The 21,012-nt window shown below is 47.5% G+C and overlaps 1 protein-coding gene across 4 annotated transcripts in view; it reads left to right on the top strand.

The window, feature by feature from the left end:
• The window catches only part of VRK3 (VRK serine/threonine kinase 3), a 161,656-nt gene that overhangs the window by 104,869 nt on the left and 35,775 nt on the right, over nt 1-21,012 (top strand). For all 4 annotated transcript variants that reach the window (XM_029608855.1, XM_029608853.1, XM_029608852.1 and 1 more), the window contains one exon: nt 10,477-10,609. In XM_029608855.1, the coding sequence (XP_029464715.1) occupies nt 10,477-10,609 (133 nt within the window). The remainder of the gene's footprint in view (nt 1-10,476; nt 10,610-21,012) is intronic.

The raw sequence follows: 21,012 nt of genomic DNA, 5'->3' as shown, positions 1-21,012 counted from the left end.
GGCTGGTGGTTGGATCCGCCGAACCTGGCCCGTGGCGTGTCCCTCGATCTGCCAAATTGGGTGGTGGTGACCACCGATGCCATTCTAGCAGGCTGGAGTGCAGTCTGCGATCGAAGCGCCACGCAGGGGACGTGGTCCACGGTGGAGGCGAAGTGGTCAATCAACCGTCTGGAAACCAGAGCGGTCCGGCTAGCTCTGCGACATTTCCTCCCGCTTCTTCGGAACCGGGAAGTCAGAATCCTATCGGACAACGCTACCACCGTGGCCTACATCAACCGACAAGAAGGCACGCGCAGCCCGCAGGTCGCGCTCGAGGCGGCGCTACTGATGCAATGGGCGGAGCGTCATCTCGTCCGGCTAGCGGCCTCGCACATCGCTGGTGTGGACAACGTCCAGGCGGACTTCCTCAGTCGTCAACTGCTGGACCCCGGAGAGTGGTCTCTCTCCGACAAAGCGATGCAACTTCTCGTCCATCGGTGGGGGGCTCCCCACTTGGATCTGATGGCATCCGCTCTCAACGCCAAGGCTCCACGCTTCTTCAGTCGCCGGAGAGAGCGCGGCGCGGAGGGAGTGGATGCCCTGGTCCTCCCGTGGCCGCCACATCTTCTGCTCTACGCTTTTCCACCCTCCTTCCTTCCGAAGGTGGTTTCTGCATTCCATGTGAACCAGACGGTGGAGTTGCCGTCCTTCTCTTCCTCAGAGCCGAAGTCTCTCTGTCTCTTGAATGTCAAGCTCACTCTGCGCCTCTATCTGGAGGCTACAAATGAGTTCCGGACCTCTGACTATCTCTTCGTACTCTGGGCCGGTCCCAAGCAGGGGTCTCAGGCCTCGAAGACTACCATTGCCAGTTGGCTGAAGGCCGGCATTGCTGCTTCCTACATTGGGGCGGGGCGGACTACCCCACCCGGAATCGTAGCGCATTCTACACGTTCTCAGGCGGCTTCCTGGGCGGAGGTTCGCTCGGTATCCTCGCAGGAAATTTGTAGGGCAGCCACCTGGAAATCGTTACACACGTTCTCGAGGCACTATCGTCTGCACCTCGCCTCTTCGGTCTCTGGACACTTTGGCGAGCAGGTTCTCCGAGCAGGCCTCGCAGGACCCCACCCGATTTAGGGAAGCTTGGGTACATCCCACTGTCTGGACTGATCCAGGTACGTACAGGGAAAAGAAAATTATTACTTACCTGCTAATTTTCGTTCCTGTAGTACCATGGATCAGTCCAGACGCCCACCGCGTTTGGGGTCTTGATCCTGCTCAGCTCTGCGCTACTTCTTGCTCGCAGTGTTCTGTGTCTTCACAGTTGTTTCTTTTCGCTGTTTTTCACAGCTCCCTACAAGTTGGTAGGATGTTTGCAGTTACTTGTTGCGGTTACAATTGTTTTCATTATCTGTTTCCACAAACTTGATCCTTCGGGGGTTTCTACTCGGGCTTTGATATACTCGATACTGAACTCCAGCAGAGGGAGTAGTAGGATATATGGATACGCCCCCTCAAAGCTTGTGCTGACTCCATCTGCTGGATTGGGGACATAACCCACTGTCTGGACTGATCCATGGTACTACAGGAACGAAAATTAGCAGGTAAGTAATAATTTTCTTCTTCTGCTGAAGCAAATAATTGGAGTAAGGTAAATCTTCAGTGGATAGGATGGGGTGGGGGAGGAAGTATATTGTGGGCCTACCATCCATCAGTTTTCTGCACAGGTTCTGACTCCGTGGTAATGGAGCCTGGTCAGTACTGGAGGTTTTGTGAGTCTGTGCTTCTGCTGCAGTGCCGGCTTCTTATGTCCTTTTTGCATCAGAGCAGTGATTCCTTGGAGGAGCCTCGACAGGCCCCCAAGTCGGGCAGCACAAGATCAGCAGTGCTTGCAGTCAGGTTCTTGGATCTAAGCGTGGCAGCAGTTGCTAGAGGCCGTTTTTATTTTCTCCTTCCAGGAGGCTAATTTGGCGGAAACAGCTGCCGTGTTTTGGTTTTTTTTTATTTTTATTTTATCTGATGGAACCACAATAACATAATACTGTTTGTACGTAGAACCCAATAACAATGAAAACCAGTGTGTTTCTTAGCATTCAGGTAGGTGGATCCACATCCAATGGATTATGCACCTCTACCAGCAGATGGAGATGGAGCAAAGCTGACACCACAGTACGTATACCCCTGCACTGATATCAGCCCGCCAGTATTCTCGTCTTCAGCAGATGGTGGACGTGCAGCTCCCTACTGGGGATTCCGATAAAAGTTTTATATAGAAGGAGAAAAGATAAAAGGAAGTTTATTGTCCCATTCTCTTGTGGTGATACCATATGGTCCCTCCCTTAGTTGAATTTCCTGAGGTGATTTCTTTGGATTCTTTCCTCAGATGAGTGCCTTGGTCTAGTAGCTGTTTTTTGTCTGTATGGACTTAGCTGTAAAAAAAAAAGCTGAAAGACAAGCGGGTGCAGAAAGTTGAGCGCAGTGGTAAAGGTATATACCCTTTCCCCCTGTAGCCAGAGACTGACTCTGTACTTGCCCAGGACAGGCTGAGTTCAGGAAAAGAGTATTTAAAAAATAAAATAAAAAGAGGAGGGGTTGATTTTAGGGATTCCTTTGCCCTCCGGACTCTGCTCAGTATGCTGATCCAACATCCGTTCCCGCCTCCAAGGGAGCTTGGGGGACTCGAGCAGCTTGGTGGGTTGAGCAGCCTTCTGGGCTAGGCCCTGCTCATAGGCTTAGATTTTTCACTGCGTGGTAGGCCATGGCAGCGTTCATGCTTTTTCTCTATATATAAGGCTGTCTTCTGCAGGTATACATCTGGCTGTGCATTTAGTTGTGCACCTAGCTGGGCGCATGGGGTGCTTACATAGGTGCTCAGTTTTGCAAGTAGGGGCGCCTAGTTGGATGCACAATGGTGCGCTTCAGTGCGCCTGACAGGTGCTCATCTTGGGCATCTAGATGAATAGTGCATTAGGTGCATAATTTTTGGGCACCTATTTTTTTTTTTTTAGAAGCTCCTATTGCGAGCACAGCAGGGTGCATACTTCTAAGAGGCCTGTTTATAGCTTGCTGTCAAATGACTATGGTGCCGGTAGCAAAAAAAAACAAAAACCTAAGCACCTTACTCTTTGTGCTATTTGCCATATTCGGGCATTTCAGTCTGGCATTCCTTGTTACTTGTGTCAGCACTGTTTGGAGGCTCAGGGAGACTTGTTTCTGTCTGATTTTGTTAAGCCCAATCCCCAGCATGATGCTGGAATGGAAAAAGAGTTGCCAGAGGTTTTGCCTAGAATTAATTAATTAATTAATTAACCAGTTAATGAAGAACTGGTTTGTTAGCGGGAGAAAGTATTTCAGTGGGCGTAGGACTATCACTCCATGGTTTTGACATGGAATCCTTTGGCAGCCACCCTAAAGTTGGTTCCGTGGGCGCATACACGCCCTCTTCAGCACACTGTACTGGCTCATTGACGTCCACAGTCTCAAGACTATTCAATATAGCTTCACCTGCCGGTGGAGATCAGCATACAGCTGCAGTGGTGGTTGCGAGCAGACATCTAAGGAAGGGGGTTTCTATACAATCACTGGTCTGCCTAATGCTCACTATAGATATGAGCCTCCAGGGTTGGGGGGGCCCACTGTCAGGAGTTAACGGCGCAAGGGCGCTGGAATACAGAAGAGTCTCTCTGGAGTATCAATTGGCTGGAAGCCCAGGCCGTCCGGTCAGGGCCGCCATCAGGAATTTTGAGGCCCCATACAGCCAAAATGTCCCCCCAGTAATAAATAGATAATGCACCGGCAAAACAAACTTGTTACTTACCCTTTGCGCTCCGGGGACTCCGCGGCTCCTCGGCCTCCAGCTAGCAAGCAGACAGCGACGGCCCGCGCGCTTTGCCGGCGCATACTGTCTGACGCGGCGGTGACGTCACAGCCGCGTCAGACAGTGAACGCTGGCAGGACAGAGCGCGCGGACGAGTCTCTGTCTGCGGTGCTCTGTAAATCAATGCTATGTGTGTCTAAAAGACACGCATAGCATTGATTCTCTCCCTTCTCTGGGGCCCGCACCCAGGGCCGGCTCCAGGTTTCAGTAGGCCCCTGGGCGACAGACTGTCGGAGAGAGCCTCAGTGGGCCTCTTTGCCATGAACTAATACATCCCCCAAGCGCACCTGCCGCCTGGCGGCTGCGGGCCCCCATATGTGGCAGTAGATCCTGGGGCCCCATACTGCAGGCCCAAGAATACTGCCCTGATGGCGGCCCTGCGTCCGGTTGGCATGCTTACAATTTGTCGACTGATTGCAGGGTCGAGCTGTTGGGATAATGTCAGAAAATGCAATGACAGTAGCTTACAACAAATGCCAGGGAGGAACCAAGAGCCAGCAAGTGTTGCAGGAAATAGACTTTCTTATGGAATAGGCAGAAGTTCATCTTCAGGAGATCTCAGCCTCCCACATTGCAATAAAAGACAATGTAAGAGCCGACTTTCTTAGCAAACAGAGTCTGGACACAGGAGAATGGGAATTGCCAAACAAGGCAATCCAGCTCATAGTGAACTTCTGGGGCCGCCCATTTCTAGACCTGCTGGCGCCATCTTACAATGTGAAGGTTCCTGTATTTTTCAGTCGCAGGAGAGATCAAATGTCCTTGGGTATCGATTCCCTCATGCAGGAGTGGCCAGTGGGCAAGCTCCTATATGCCTTTCCCACGTGGCCCATGTTGGGCAGAATGATTGGGAGGATCGAGAGTCACACGGGGATAGTGCTTCTGGTGGCACCAGACTGGCCCAGGAGGCTGTGATATGCAGATTTGCGAAGGCTTCTGGTGGATCCTTCTATCCAATTACTGGTTCACGGGGATCTGCTACGCCAGGGGCCTGTTCTTCACGAAGATCCGACTCGATCTTTTCTTACAGTATAGCCCTTGAGAGGGCTTGGATGCTGAAGTGTGGAAATTACACTGCGATGATTGCCACCTTCCTACAAGCAAGAAAGTTCTCCATTACCTTAGCCTATGTGTGGGTTTGGTGAGTGTTTGAGGCTTGGTGTGAGGCTCGAGGGATTCTTCCTGTTCTGTTAAGAACCCACTCATTTTGGAATTTTTACAGGATGGATTGAAATTGATTTGGCCCTTAATTCATTGAAAGTACAGGTGGTGGCTCTTGCCTGTTTCTTAGGTCAGGTGAATGGTGGACACTTGTCAGCTCATCCAGATGTGGCTCATTTCTTAAAAGGGGTAAAGCATCTTTTTCCTCCCTTGTGTTTGCCAGTACCCTTATGGTTTTAATCTGGTTTTGGATTTCCTGGTGGGTCCGTCATCTTTCAACCATCTCATAGCATTTCCTTCAGGTTACTTACATTGAAAACAGTGTTTCTTGTGGCAATTTGTTCTGTGCATAGAGTCTCCGAATTGTAGGCTTTGTCTTGCTGGGAACTGTTTCTGCTAGTGACTCCGGGGGCGATACAGTTGTGTACTGTTCCGTCCTTTTTGCCAAAGGTGATCTTGGATTTTCACTTGAATCAATTTCTCTTCCAACTCTGGACAGGTAGAGAGATGTGGATGAAAATCACCTGTTATGGTCCTTTGATGTCAAAAGGCATATTTTGAGGTTTTTGAACCTCTCAGGAAGACGAACTGGCTGTTTATACCCCCTGGTGGGAATAAACAGGGTGAACCAGCATTGCAGGCTACAATAGCCCACTGGATTAAAGAGGTAGTCACAGCTGCATATGTGGGTACTGAGCAGCCATTGCCTAGTCAGGTTAGGGCTCATTCCACTAGGGCTCAGTCAGTGTCATGGGCATAGATTAGATTGTCTCCCATTGAGAGGTGCTGAGCTGTGACGTGGACCTCTTTACACACCTTTTCCAGGCATTACTGCCTGGATGTGCAGGCCTGGGAGGACAAGCCTTTGCATATGCAGTACTGATCAGACTGCGGGCAGCCTCCCACCCTGTTCAGGAGTAGCTTTGGTACATCCCGCTTGGTCATGGATCTGCCTAACCAAATGCTAAGAAAAGAGAAATTACTACTTACTGATGATTTCCTTTTCTTTAAGGAGGATAGGTGAATCCACCTTCTCGTCCTCGGCTGCCAATGTTTGTGCTATTATCCTTCTGCGCAGCTGCGTGTTCCAGGGGTTACTGGTAAGTGTCAGTCCAGTCCCTAGACTAGCGTTAATACACTTATTGTCTGAGCTCAGTGTTTTCCTGTTAGCTGAGTGCTACAGTGGTTGTCTGTTAATCACGTTTTTGTTAGTTTGTCCACAGTTGGCTTTTGCAGAGAATACTGGCAGGCTGATGTCAGTGCAGGGGTAGATATACCATGACGTCCGCTTTGCTCCGTTTCCATCTGCTGGTATAGGTGCATACCCCACTGGTCATGGATCCACCTATCCTCCTTAAAAAAAAAAAAAAGGAAATTATCAGCTAAGTAGTAATTTCTTCTTACATCACTTTTCCAATAATAACATAACTGCTTAACAGCACACAAGACAAGACATTCATTCATACCTCCATTCATTAAACAAGACTGTCACCTTCCTGCTAAAACAATGCATCCTTATACTGTAGGGAGACAGCATGATAAAATTCTCCCCATGCCCTTTCGTAATCCTTATTGAGATTTTTCTGCATAATTTTGGTATCTAGTTTTTCCAATGACATCCAGTCTAACATTAAACTATGCCACACTTGAATAGCTGGTGGATTTGGCTTGATCCAAAACTTCAATATATCGAATTTTGCTAATACAGCAACCTGAACGAATTACACATAACCTATCCAAAGCTCAGATGCCAGATCCATAGAACCCAGCAGAAGTATTTCCCCAGTAAACGTTGATTTGACAGTGATCACATTTGCCAAAAAAGAAAGTATAGAATCCCAGTAATAATACAGCTTAACACACAATAAGAAATTGTGGATTAAGGTCCCTTCCATTGTATTCAAAAAAACAAATCCAAGGCACACAGTTAAATCAATTTAAATATTAAGGACCATCATATAATAACCCTAACAGAACAAATCAGTAAGGCTCATAAAGTTTTATAATCATGTATCCAAAGTCCAATTTTAAGATTTCATAATATGACATATAGCTCCCCCAAAAAAATATCACCCTCTCAACATATATTCCTGATGTACTGAAAAACAGTTTATATAATTTTAACTGTGCAGTTTGGATTTTCCTCTGAATGTAATATTCTCCAGCTATCTAATAATTGCAATTCTTTCATTAAGAATTGGAGCCTATTTCCTTTTTCAGGCTTCCTGCTGGTCTTGGAGGTTTAGCATCAAGGTGGCATTTCGGTGGCATATTGGTGCCATAGAGCCTCTGCCTTTGAGCATCCCCCTGCCATTGGTACTGCCCGACCATTGATGGAGACACCGATTCTAAACATTTTTCAGCCTTCAGTGTTAGTGAGTCATCAACATCGTGAGCACCATGGATGCTGCTGGGCTATCGATGTCCGCAAGTGCTTGGGGCACCATCGATGGCGCTGTAAGCCATCGAACATGTTGAGCACCTGTGACACAATCAAGCACCGTCGAAGCCCTGGGCACGGCATTGTTTGGTGCCATAGATGCGATCCATTGCTGGTGAGCACTGAGAGCGCTATTAGCACCACAAGCACTGTCACCACTGTGGGCACTGATGGACATGGTTGGATGCCGCAGGACATTACTACAGAGCATCATGAGCTTCTCTGATGCTGTTACACGACGGAAAGGTTGGTGAGCCATTCATGACGCCATTTCAAGGGCTGTGAGCAGCCTTCTGAAGCATTATCGGTACTGTAGATACCATGGGGCGATGCCGCAGAACACCGCCCACTACCTTGGACCTCCATAGTCCTAGCCCCAGTAGCGCTGGAGATGTCAGCGTCACACTGTACATGCTGACTCCAGAAGGAGTTAGTGCAACAGTGGCGCACATCATGCATGGTCGGATACAGCGAGAGTTGTCTACTCCTCCAAACGCCCCAGGCTTTGGCAGGTGGCATTTTCTCTGTCAGGAGCCATGCACGGCCATGCCAGCGATAGCGTCAAGGTGTCAGCTTCCTTGTCCGCTTTGCACCTTAGGGTGCAATGGGACACTAGCAAAGAAAGCACCATCACACACTCTTTGATTGCTTTTTGGCGGTCCTTTTTTATACCTGCTGAGCACAATGTGCGTTTTTCGCGGATGACGGCTCCTGCCGCTTATTTTCGCATATGAGACCCTACCTCAATGAGGAGGGTTCTGGTCCATTTGCATTCTGCTTGGCACGTATGCTTTTCAACCTCTCATCATAACCATGGCTGTATGTTAGGGAATGAGGAACCCCGCAACATTGGTGCTACACTTTTGTTGCGATGGCTTGCGAGCTATACTTCCCCCGTTTAGGGATAAACCCTGTTTGTGGGCAGGGAGGTCCTGGTTCATGCAACTGTTGTTCCACTTACTAGACTGCATGATTCCTATGGGGAAGCATCTATAATTATGGCTTTAGGTTTGATACCTCCAGATTGGTCAAGAAGTCCTTGTGAAACTGCAAGTTGAATTTCCAGTACAATTTCTAAAGGATCAAAATCTTCTAAATCAGGGTCAGATGCTCATGGAGGGGCCAACTTTATCTGTCTTCGGCCTGGATCTTGAAAGGTCATAATTGCATATTTTCTCTCTGTAATATTTATCCTGTTGAAGGCCTGTAATAATGCCATTCACTTGCTTAATTTTGAGTCTAGCATCTGTTTGAAACATGCTGCAGGGATTGTAACAATCAGATGCTTCCAAAATTTAGGCTGCCCTTTCAGAGAGGTTTGCATTCATGTTTGATCCCAAATTTCTCTGAAGTTTCAAGTGGCTATTATCTCCTGATATAGAGGTACAGTTTCTGGAAGTTTCATTGTTTTTCTCCTTGCTTTTTCTCATTTTCCTTCAAGAGGTGTAAATCTTCAATCTCTTTTTAGGTCCTTGGTTCCTCAATGGGACCTTTATTTGGTTCACAGAGCTTTAGTGGGCTCACCATACAGGCCTCATAATAGTGCTTCTATGTAAGATTTATTGCTGAAGACCATTTGTTCAGCTAGAAGTATTTCTGAATTACAAACCTTGTCTTGCAGAAATCCTTTTCTAATCTTCTTATTGTTTTCAGTATTTTGTAGACCAGTACTTTTTATCAAAACTGGTTTTTGTGTTCCACTTAAACCAGACACTATTTCTACTGATATTCTTGAGAAGGGAGTGTCATGGTAAAAAAAGGTCACTGCTGAAGTTATTGGATGTCCTTTAGGTTCTTCTGGTTATTGGGTTCATCCAATAACTTAGAGCTCAATGGACATCTTGGGTATTTATTAGTCTCTAATCGTTTTTTTGGAAATCTGTCAGATTATTTTAATTGCAGGGTGACACAGATTCTAAAGTCTCTTTTGGCTAGATGGTTTAAAAAAAACCAATTGATTCAGCTTGTTTATTAAAATGTCAGCAGCCTCCGAAGATCCCTTGGGCACACTCAGTGAAAACTCCTATTTCTTGAGCGGAGCTTTTACTCTTATCCTGGAGGATATTTGTAAGGTGGTCACTTAGTCTCCCTTACATTCTTGTACTAAACATCTCAGTCTGGATGTTCATGCAGAAAAGGATGCAGTCTTAGGAGCTGCTGTTCTCAGGGCAACCCTCTTCCTCCATCCCAGATTTATTGGGCTTGGGTACTTCCCACATGTCTTGACTGGTGTAGCAGAATGATAAGGAAGGAGAAATTTAGTCTTGGCTGATAATTTCTTTTTCTTGAGTCCTGCTACACCAGTCTAGGATTCTCCCAGGAAGTTGAGCCTGCGTAGTATTTGAAGTGGCATACTTCAGTTTACAGTGATTAAGAGGCAACCAAAGGTTTACTTTTCGCTTCCTCTTTTCCTTTGGCTTGAAGTTTGGAAGGATCATTTCTTTGAAGGATCCTTTAAGTGTTTCAAATTATGTATATGCTATATAAGAATTTGAATCTGTTAGTTTTTTCTTCCATGGCTTTGAAATAAGAATACTAGCTTTTTGCTGGAGCTGTGTCATGGTAACTACAGTTGTGTCCTCTGTCTCCATCTGCTAGTAAGTGAGAAAACCCACAAGTCTGTATTGGTGTAGCACGATTCAAGGAAAGGAAATTATCAGGTAAGTCTAAATTTCTCCATTTTTAATATAGCTGTTAAGGTTAAATTTATTCAGGTAGCATTACCCAGATAAATGTAGCCAAATATATTCAGCAGGAGGCGTGTCCAATTGATGTTGTCCTGCTAACTCTAGCCAAATAATTTGTCTGCTCCCCAGCTTACTGAATATAGACCTTTCAGATTTTTTTGAATATCAGCCTCACTTTTTTTTTTAAGTTTTTGTAAGTATTTCTTATTCTGAACCTGTGTGAGGTAGACAAAGATACAGTGTTTGAAACTGAAAAGCTACAACTGTCTGCTCTGCACTAAATAGTGGTATTTTATTTAAACTAAAGCAAGAACTGTCTTGTGGTGCTGTTACAGGTTTATCTGGTAGGCTATTACTTTGCCTTCCGATACTGTCCTGGAGGGAAGCATGTAGCTTACAGAGAAGGCAACCGGAAACCTCATGAAGGTTCAGCAGAGTTTATCAGTATAGATATTCATAAGGGAGTAGGTAAGTTTCCCTACCTTCCAATCTTTAATTTTGTCATATGATATTTTACAAAGTACAAATTATAGTCCTTCCTTTCCCTTTTTTTCTCAAAACATATCTTTTGCTTTTGGGAATTACTAATACATTGAAATTTAAAAGCGCAGCAAAAACAATTAAAGAAGCATTTTCCACATGGACTAGACAGGTGGTTATTTTTTATTTATTTATTTTATTTAACGATTTTTATATACCGACGTTCGTTAGAAACATCACATCGGTTTCCATAAAACAAAGCAGCCGACATGGCTTTACAGTGAAACTGATGATAAAACTGGGGAGAGGGGATGGGGAGAAGGGGGGGGGAAATAAGGTAGGGGTAGAGTTAGAATTAATAATTGGATAATTACGTAAAGTAACAAATTAAAACTACGAAACATTGATTACAATGATTGCGCATGAGAAGCTATTGGGGGGGAAATGGAGGAGGGGGTGATAATGTGAAGTGGTAGGGTAAGGAAGATTCCGGGGTTTACCTGGTGGCAGGTGGCATAGTTAAGGAGGGAGGGGTGGTGTCAGATATATGCGTGTGTGAACAGCCAGGTTTTAAGTTTTTGTCTGAATTTTTTGGGGAAAATTTCTAGGTGTATGTTGGTGGGCAGAGTTCCAAAGTGTAGGTCCGGCTAGTGATAGAGAGCGTTGTTTAGTGGTTGTGAGATGCGAGAGTTTGGGGGAGGGGGTAGGTATGGTTGCAAGATAGAGTGTTCTAGTAGGTCTTGTTGTGGAGCGTAGCTGGAGAGTGTCAGTAAACCAGAACATGCTTGGGTTGTGGATGGCTTTGTGTATGAGTGTGAGGCTCTTAAAATGAATTCTTGAGGCGATGGGGAGCCAATGGAGTTGTTTGAGAATAGGGGTAATATGTTCCTTTCTGAGGATACCGGTCAATATGTGCGCAGCAGCATTTTGTAGCAGCTGCAAGGGGGCTATAGAGTTTTTTGGAAGACCTAGGAGGAGGGCATTTGAGTAGTCTAGTTTGGATAGGATGAGGGACTGAAGGACTGTTCTAAAATCGTTGAGGTGCAGGATTGGTTTAAGTTTTTTGAGGGTGTGGCGCTTGAAGTAGCATTCCCTGAGGGTGGAGCTGATGAATTTCTGTAGGTTGAATTGTGTGTCTAGGGTAACGGCAGGATCTCGTACATTTTGTGAGACGGCTGGTAGGGACAGGGGTGTATTGGTAGACGTGAGTAGGGGATTGAGGTGTTGTGGTGCAATAATCATGAGTTCAGTTTTATTAGTATTTAGCGCTAGGTTGAGTTGAGTGAGTAGGCTGTTGATGGAAGTGAGTGCACTTTCCCATTTTTTCAGTGCACTGGGTAGGGAGTCAGTGATGGTATGAGAATCTGCACATCATCGGCGTATATAAAATGTGGGAGACCGAGATTTGCGAGGAGATGGCAGAGGGGCAAGAGGTAGATGTTAAAGAGTGTGGAGGAACGGGAGGAGCCTTGGGGTACTCCACGTGTTATGCTGACAGGTTTGGATTTGTGATTTCTAATTTTGACTTTGAAATGTCTGTCACTGATGTATGATTTGAACCAGAGGAGGGGGATCCCAGAGATGCCAATTTCAGACAGTCTATCGATTAGTGTGCAGTGGTTGATAGTGTCAAAGGCTGCGGAGATGTCTAGCAGTGCTAATATGTATGTGTGGCCCTTGTCCATGCCCCTGATGATGAAATCGGATAGGGAGGTCAGGAGGGTTTCAGTACTGAAATGCTTACGGAAGCCATGTTGTGATTGGAAGAGAAATTAGTGCTGTTCTAGGTAATTCGTTAGCTGTGTGTTGACAGTTTTTTTTCAAGGATTTTAGCAAGGAAGGGTAGGTTGGAGATGGGGCGATAATTAGTTAAGTCAGCTGGGTCGAGATTTGGTTTCTTTAGTATAGGTTTTACCATGGCTAGTTTGAGTTGGTTGGGTACATTTCCGGTGGTCATGGAAATGTTAGTGATGTCAGCTATGGGTTGGGCAATGGTGTTTGGAAGGGATAGTATCAGAAGGATGGGTGGAGGGTCTCATTTTCTTTAGTATTGAAATAATTTCTGTGGTAGATGTGGTCTCGAAGGTGTTCATGTTGGCTTCAGTGGATTTTGGAGGGATTTTGATGGGCGTGAAGGAGGTAGGAAAGCACGTAGTGAGGTTAGTTATTTTATTGTGGAAGAATTGGGCGAGTTCATCACATTTGGTTTCGGCTTCTTCACAATATGTTGCTTTTAGTGACATTCTGGTTAGGTCTGAGAGTAATGAAAAAAGGGCTCTGGGGTTGAAGTGAAAGTTGTGTATTCTGGTAGCATAAAAGTCTTGTTTGATTTTGAGAGTGTTTAATCGGTATGTATGTAGCAGGGTTTTGTATTTTGCTAGTTGCGTTGAGGGAAGGTTCTTTGCGCCACTTCCTTTCTTGTGTTCTAAGTTTGTGTTTTAAGGTTTTAAGTTCTGGCGTGTACCATGGTGGTTTTGTTTTTGCAGATGCCTGAATTTCTTTTGTTATTAATGGACATAGCTTGTTTGCTGTATCATTGGTGATGTGGTTCCATGAAGTGATGGCGGATTCAGAGTCCGTAAGGTCTAGTTTTTTGAGATTGTCAGTAAGTGTATCTATGAGGTCATCTCTAGGACACAGTTTTCTGAATTGGATTGTTGTTTTTGTGTTGGATCGTTTAATGTTGTTTTCTATGGAGCAAATTGCTTTGATGAGGAAATGGTCAGACCAGGGTACTGGTATATAGGTGGGAGGGTTTGGGTGGAGAAGGGAATTTTTGAAGATTAGGTCGAGGGAGTGGCCTGCTTTGTGGGTAGGTTTGGTTATGATCTGGTGAGGTTCATGGCGTGAAGAGAGGTTAGGAGCGATTGGCAGCTGGGAGAGAGGGAAAGTGAGTCAATGTGGAGGTTAAAATCTCCAAGGACGATGGCAAGTATGTCACAAGATATATTTGCTGCGATGAATTCTATGAGGGGAGAGATGTTAGTGTCTAGGATGCCTGGAGGGGTATAGATTAAGCATATTTGAAGTTGTGTTGATTTGAAAAGACCTACTTCATATTTGAGTGGGAGGTTGACTGGGAGTTGCTTTAGCTTAAGGTCTTTTTTTGAGGCGAGGAAGAGGCCTCCGCCTCTTTTTTTTTGGTCTGGAGATTGAGTATATGTCGTATTCTAGGGTGGGGAGTTGGTTGAGTATGACAGTATCAGTGTCCTTTAGCCACGTCTCTGTTATGGCACAGATGTCTGGTTTTTCTTCGAGGAGTAAGTCATTTAGAATGAAGGTTTTTTTGGTTAAGGACTTTGAGTTAATCAGGAGCATGGTGAGAGTTGTGATGCCCAGGAATTGTGTGAGAGGAGTGAGTATTATTGGAAGAAGTGAATTGGGTTGTGGGGGTGTGTGTGTGGGGGGGGGGGGTGAAGTGTGTCTGGAGTGGTTGTATTTAAGTTTGCATATCGGGAATGTAGCCATTTTGACAGAGCGGGGAGGAGGAGGTGAGTTTGAAGGAGTTGGGAGTGCGCTGGAGTGGGGTGGTGTAAGTTGAGTAGGCGGGGGGAGAGAGAGGGTAAAGGTAGCAATTGAAAGATGGGAAAGAGCTGATAAAGGAGTAGGAGGAGGAGGGTGATGTGGTATGGAGGGACCTCAAAGGGAGAGGTTACTGTGAAAGGGTAGAACTTCCTAATTGAGGTTGACTGGGTTGTTACTGGGTTACAGGGGATGAGAGTAAAGGTGGCTAGGGGAAGAATGAGTGCGATTAAAGGAGCACAAAGGGGCACACTAAGGGGCATGACCCTTAGTCGTGCTCCTTCGGCGCGGGCTTTAAATGTGGCTTGCCTGGCCGGATGTGATGCGCTTCAGGTAGGCAGTCTTTCATTGGTTGCGGCGCTTGGGTGGCTCTCGACTGGAACACGGGTCACAGCGTGGCTCTGAGGCCCGTGCCCCAATGGGCTGCAATACCGGCTGTGTCGGGCCGGAGGGAGGAGAGCCGTTCGCCAGATGGGTCGCGTCAAGGAAAGAGAGCCGTTCACCGGGTGGGTCGCGTCAAGGAAGGATGTTATATTGAAATGCTTACACATGGGTACTATATTGCAGCATTCTCTACCCTTAAGAAGTGTCACAGGCTGCCCCTCTGAGGTAGAATCTATACTATTAATCTAGTGAAGCCCCTTATGGTGGATGATAGATAAAACCCAAAAATCTCACAGGTGTTTCTGTGAGATATGATGGCAGAAAAAGAGATAACTTTACTAGCTTGCCAAGGTCTTGCAAGGGATGTTGGAAAGACTCCTACTACTCAGAGCAGATATCAAGTATAAAACTCAGTCTTAACTTGCAGATTCACTGCAGCAAAGTTCTGTTATCAAAGCTCTCTTGGCAGAGCTTTGGGGAATCTGTGGAAAAAGCCATAGGGAAAAGCCTTTAGCAAAGGCTCTTTTAGATAATGTCTTTTCAGATAATATCGTCATCTTGGGTAACTTGGAGTTCCTTTTTCTGAGTCAAATCTCATTGAATATTCAGTTCCATAGACTCCAGTGTTGATCTTGATTGGATGTTGCCACCTCCTATAGACTCAGGATTGGTGGGATGCAAATGATGTCATCTGAGTCCCAGTACATAGGAATATTCTCATATGGTTAATGAAGTTCATAGAGTTTGTTAGCAAAACAGTGCTAGAACAATATCTATTTCATAGCTGGATACAAAGTTTTTACCAAGGGCATGTTTCACAGTTCTCGTCCAAGGTTTTCTTCTCAGGTTAGAATGTTGCAACCAGGAATGTGGACCCTTGAGCCGGCCGTGCGGCGAAGAGTTGGACGTGTAGATGGACTCCGCTGAAAGAGAAGGCCAGGGTGGCGGTTCGATGACAGGAGACCGTGAAGAAGCTTCACCCTGGAAGTCCGAGGTTCCCCAGGGAGGAGCCTGTGAGAACCCGGAACACTGGGACTTAGGTGGATTACCAGAGACGGCAGACTGAGAAGGATGTTCACCCTGGAAGCCCGAGATCCCCCCGGGAGGAGCCCGTGAGGACCCGAGCCGCTGGGACTTAGGAGAATACCTTGAAGGCGGCAGAGCAGCGTGAAGACAAGCCGAGATCAGGACTGGAGACAAGCAGAGAACGAGGAGGCGAACCAGAGTCAGAACCAGGAGGCAATCCAAGGGTAGACACAGCGGAAGGCAGAAACCAAGGAGCAGGGTCGGAGCCGAAGCAGGAGCTGGAGAAGGACTGGAACAAGAGGAAGGCTGGACCAGGAGCAACTGAAGCAGAAACCACTGCAGGCATTGGAACTGGATCCGGAACTGAAGAGAAGGCAGGAACAAGAAGGATAAGGACGGCAACTAGCCTTCCAGAGAGTTGACCCCATTACAAGGCGAAGATTTGTGATCAGACGCCGGGTTTAAATCTCCCCCGGCGTCTGACGTCACTCCAGGGGGCTGGCTGCGGTTTCATGCCAGTGCCCCTTTAGAAGAGACTCCCTCGCGTGCGCGCCTAGGGAAGGTGGGGCCAAGGCTCAGCAGCGTCTCCCTCGTGGAGACACTGCCACGGAAAGGCCGAGTAGGCCCAGCGGATGCCGGCGTTCGCAGCAGAGATTCCCAGGCTGGAAGCAGGTAAGGACCTGGTCGCGAACCTCGCGACCGGAACCGCAACAGTACTCCCTCTCTTACACCCCCTCCTCAAAGGGCCCGGTTTACCAGCATGATCTTCATGGAATTGTTGCAAGAGAAACTTGTCTAAGATGTTCTGAGCAGGTTCCCAGGTGTTGTCCTCCAGACTGCAACCGTCCCATGCCAAGAGGTACTCCCATCCTCGATGGAAAAAACGAACTTCGAGAACCTCCTAGACTTGATAAGTCACATCATCATGGACCGAGGTTTCCATGGGCTCTAGTGTCCGACGATGGTACCTGGAAAGGATCACTGGTTTTAGCAAAGAAACATGAAACACATTATGTATACGTAGACTATTGGGACGGCGTAGATGATACGATACTAGCCCCACTCTCTCCGCCACTCGAAAAGGACCACAGTACTTGGGAGCCAATTTCCTAGACGGAACTCAAAGATGAAGATTCTTAGTACTCAACCACACTCTATCGCCTGGAAGAAACACGGGTGCTAGTCGTTAATATCGATCTCCACATTTCTTGGCGCGTTCTGCAGATCGAGAGAGTTTTTGTTGAACAGAATTCCAGAGGTTCTGTAACTGTAGAGCGGAAAGTTGAGCCGCTGGTGAAGGAACAGGTAACGGCAGAGGCATAGGAGGTCTGAGTTGCCGACCATATACTACTTGAAAGGGCGATTTCCCAGTGACTGAGTGGATGTGATTGTTGTAAGAAAACTCGGCCCAGAGTAGTAGCATTACCTAATTGTCTTGTCTCTCCATAGAAAAGACGCGTAGGAATGTCTTCAAGGAACGATTCATCCATTCAGTTTGCCCATTGCTTTGAGGGTGAAAAGCCATAGACAGGTTGAGCTGGACTCCAAATTTCTTACATAATGCCCTCCGGTATCGGGCAGTAAACTGAGATCCCCGGTCTGATACGATGCTTTGTGGTAGACCATGGACTCAAAAGATGTGCTGAGTGAATAATTGGGCCAACTCTGGTGCCGAAGGCAATTTGGGGAGTGGCACAAAGTGGGCCATCTTGGAGAAACGATCCACTGTTACCCAGATGACTGTATTTCCCTCAGAAGCAGGCAAGTCTACCACAAAATCTGTGGCAATGTGGGTCCAGGGCTCCACCGGAATGGGCAGTGGTTGCAGAAGACCCCATGATTGTCCTGTTCGGGGCTTCTGTCTGGCACAGGTGGGACAAGAACTAACATAAGTGCGAACATCCTGTCTCATGCTCGCCCACCAATAATAGTGGTTCAGAAGATCCATTGTTTTCTCGCGGCCAGCATGTCCACTAGTGAGGGAGTCATGGGCCCAACCAAGAACCTCCCGACGATTACATCTCGGAACCACAGTCTTCCCAAGAGAACTTACTCTCGTAGTGGATAAGTTGACCTTCGCCAGATCCAGGATGTACTGAGGGAGTTCTCCCTCTCCCTCCAATTCCGAAGTGCGAGATAATGCGTCCGCCCTGATGTTCTTAGATGCGGGTCGGTAGCGAAGCGTGAAATCAAAGCGATTGAAGAAAAGAGACCAACGAGCTTGCCTAGGGTTTAGGCGTTGTGCTTGACTCAGGAACTCCAAATTTTTATGATCTGTGTACACTGTGATAGGATGAACAGCGCCTTCGAGCCATTGTCTCCATTCTTCGAATGCCAATTTGATTGCCAAGAGTTCTTTGTCTCCTATACTATAATTACACTCTGCCGTGGAGAACCTCTTGGAGAAATATGAGCAAGGTAACAATCTTCTGGTGCTGGAGTGCTGATTGAGGACAGCACTTACCACCGTATTGGATGCGTCCACCTCTACTATAAAAGGATGTAGCGGAATCAGGATGGTGAAGACAAGTATCCTGTAAAAAAAGCCTCTTTAAGATCTTCAAAAGCCTGACAGGCTGTTTGCGGCCATTTCATGGCATCGGCCCCCTTCCTGGTAAGGGTGGTAAGGGGAGCCACCTTGAGAGAATAGTGAGGGATAAATTGTCTGTAAAAGTTTGCGAATCCGAGGAAACGCTGTAAAGCTTTTATTCCTCTAGGGCGAGGCCAGTCCTTAATGGCAGATACCTTCTCGGGGTCCATTTGAAACCCTGTTGCGGAGACAATGTATCCGAGAAACGGTAGAGACTCTTGCTCAAACATGCACTTTTCAAGTTTTGCATACAGGTGATTGTCCTAAAGAATCTGTAGCACCTGCCTTACGTGTGTCCGATGCGATTCTAGGTCCCGGGAGTAAATTAGTACGTCATCCAGGTAGACAATGACGGAGGACTGTAACATTTCGCAAATCACCTCGTTCATCAGATGCTAGAAGATTGCTGGGGCGTTGCACAATCCGAACGGCATTACTAAATAATCGTAATGCCCGTCTCTAGTATTGAAAGCAGTCTTCTATTCATCTCCGGGACGGATACGGACCAAGTTGTAAGCACCCTGTAAATCGAGTTTGGTGAAGATCTTGGCTGTTGTAGTCTATCCAAGAATTCAGGAATCAGCGGGAGAGGATAACGATCCCTTTTAGTGATGGTGTTCAGGCCTCTGTAATCGATACAGGGTCTTAGGGAGCCATCTTTCTTCCCTACAAAGAAAAATCCTGCTCTGGCAGGTGACTTGGAGGGTCTGATGAACCCTTTAGCTAAATTCTCAGGGATGTATTGTGACATAGCTCGTGTCTCTGGCAGGGATAAGGGATAAACCCTTCCTCGGGGTGGCATGGTTCCAGGTAACAGTTCTATGGCACAATGAAAAGGGCAGTGCTGTGGTAATATCTCCGCCTTCTTTTTGGAAAATTCTTCTGCAAAGTCTGTGTAAGGTGCAGGGAGTAATGCGGAGGTATGCAGTAAGGGCACGCCCGGAGCGCGTGGAATCTGGAGACAGTTGGCGAAGCAAGAGGGACTCCATTGTGCAATTTGTAGAATGTCCCAATGGATGACAGGAGAGTGCTGCTGCAACCATGGTAATCCCAGCACTACTGGATGGACTGCTCTTTCCAGGATCAAAAAGGAGATCTCCTCCGCGTGTAGAACTCCTGTTTGGAGGGTGAGAGGGGCAGTAGAGGCAGAAATACTTCCCAGGAGCACGGTTCCTCAGATAGACATGATCCGCAGCGGAGGATTACGTGGGAGAATGGGAATCTGAAGTTGCTGCACCAAGTCAGACAAAATGAAATTTCCACCTGCCCCGGAGTCAATGAAAGCGAGAGTCTTGAAAGACCCTCCGGGGTATTCCAACGTGACAGGAACGGTACATTGAGGAGCAGAATTAACGCAGCCTAGGAGTAGCTCCCCCGTACAGCCTAGGCTCTGGCGTTTTCCGGGCGCTCCTTACACAGGGCTAAAAAGTGGCCCTTGCTGCCACAATACAAACATAAGCCCAGTGCTCGGCGTCATCCCCTCTCCTCCGCAGTCAGTGGTGTGCGCCCTAGCTGCATGGGCCCCTCCGCCGTTGTTTCCGAAGAGACGGTTCCCTGAGCGCCTGATGAAGTCAGGGGTCGGGCGAACACGGGCGCAAAAGATACTGTCCGATGAGGCGGGCGTCCTTCTTTTGCTCTTTGCTGAAGACGACGGTCTATTCGTCCAGCCAAGTCTATTACACCATTGAGGTCGTCCAGAATGTCCCTGGCGGCCAGCTCGTCCTGGATACGTGCTGACAACCCCTCCAAGAAGACTCCCCACAGACAATCATCTTGCCAACCTACCTCCAAGGTGAGGGTGCGAAATTCTATCGCATAGTCTGCCAAGGAACGGGGACCTTGACGTAACTGCAGTAATTCTGAAGTGGCTGTGGACAGGCGTGCAGGTTCATCGAAGGCTTGCTTGAAGCTAATTATGAACTGCTGCAGATTATTTAGTAGAGGATCATTACGCTCCCACATGGGAGATGCCCAATTCAGCGCCTTCCTATCCAGTAAAGACAGAATGCATGCCACTTTTACGGAGTCTGTAGGGAACTGGCTGGGTAGAAGAGAGAACCTAATGTAACATTGGTTCAGAAATCCCCGGCAACCCTTCACGTCCCCTGAATAATGAGAGGGAGTGGGTAGCTGGGTTGGCGTGTTCACACTAATCACCAGAGTGGGGAGTTGTATGAGAGGTGGATCCGGAGGCGTGGCATCCAAGCAGTTTGCCAAGCATTCCACGGTGGCAGCTAGTACGTCCAGGCAGTGCTGTTGCTGCTACAGCCATTGAGCCATCCCGGGAATGGCCTGAAGGCCAGGGATGTCCGCCCGGTCCATGGCTTTGCAAACTGTTGCAACCAGGAATGTGGTCCCTTGGGCCAGCCGTGCGGAGAAGAATTGGACGTGTAGATGGACTCCGCTGAAAAAGAAGGCCGGGGTGCCGGTTCAATGACAGGAGACCATGAAGAAGCTTCACCCTGGAAGTCCATGGTTCCCCCGGGAGGAGCCTGTGAGAACCCGGACCACTGGACCTTAGGTGGATTACCAGAGGCAGCGGACTGAGAAGGATGTTCACCCTGGAAGCCCAAGATCCCCCCGGGAGGAGCCCGTGAGGACCCGAGCCGCTGGGACTTAGGAGAATACCTTGAAGGCGGCAGAGCAGCATGAAGACAAGCCGAGATCAGGACTGGAGACAAGCGGAGAACGAGGAGGCGAACCAGAGTCAGAACCAGGAGGCAATCCAAGGGTAGACACAGCGGAAGGCAGAAACCAAGGAGCAGGGTCGGAGCCGAAGCAGGAGCTGGAGAAAGACTGGAACAAGAGGAAGGCTGGACCAGGAGCGACTGAAGCAGAAATCACGGCAGGCACTGGAACTGGATCCAGA

Source organism: Rhinatrema bivittatum, chromosome 7 (genome assembly GCF_901001135.1).
Source record: "Rhinatrema bivittatum chromosome 7, aRhiBiv1.1, whole genome shotgun sequence".
NCBI classification, from domain to species: domain Eukaryota; kingdom Metazoa; phylum Chordata; class Amphibia; order Gymnophiona; family Rhinatrematidae; genus Rhinatrema; species Rhinatrema bivittatum.
This window is presented reverse-complemented; position numbering and strand designations above follow the sequence as displayed.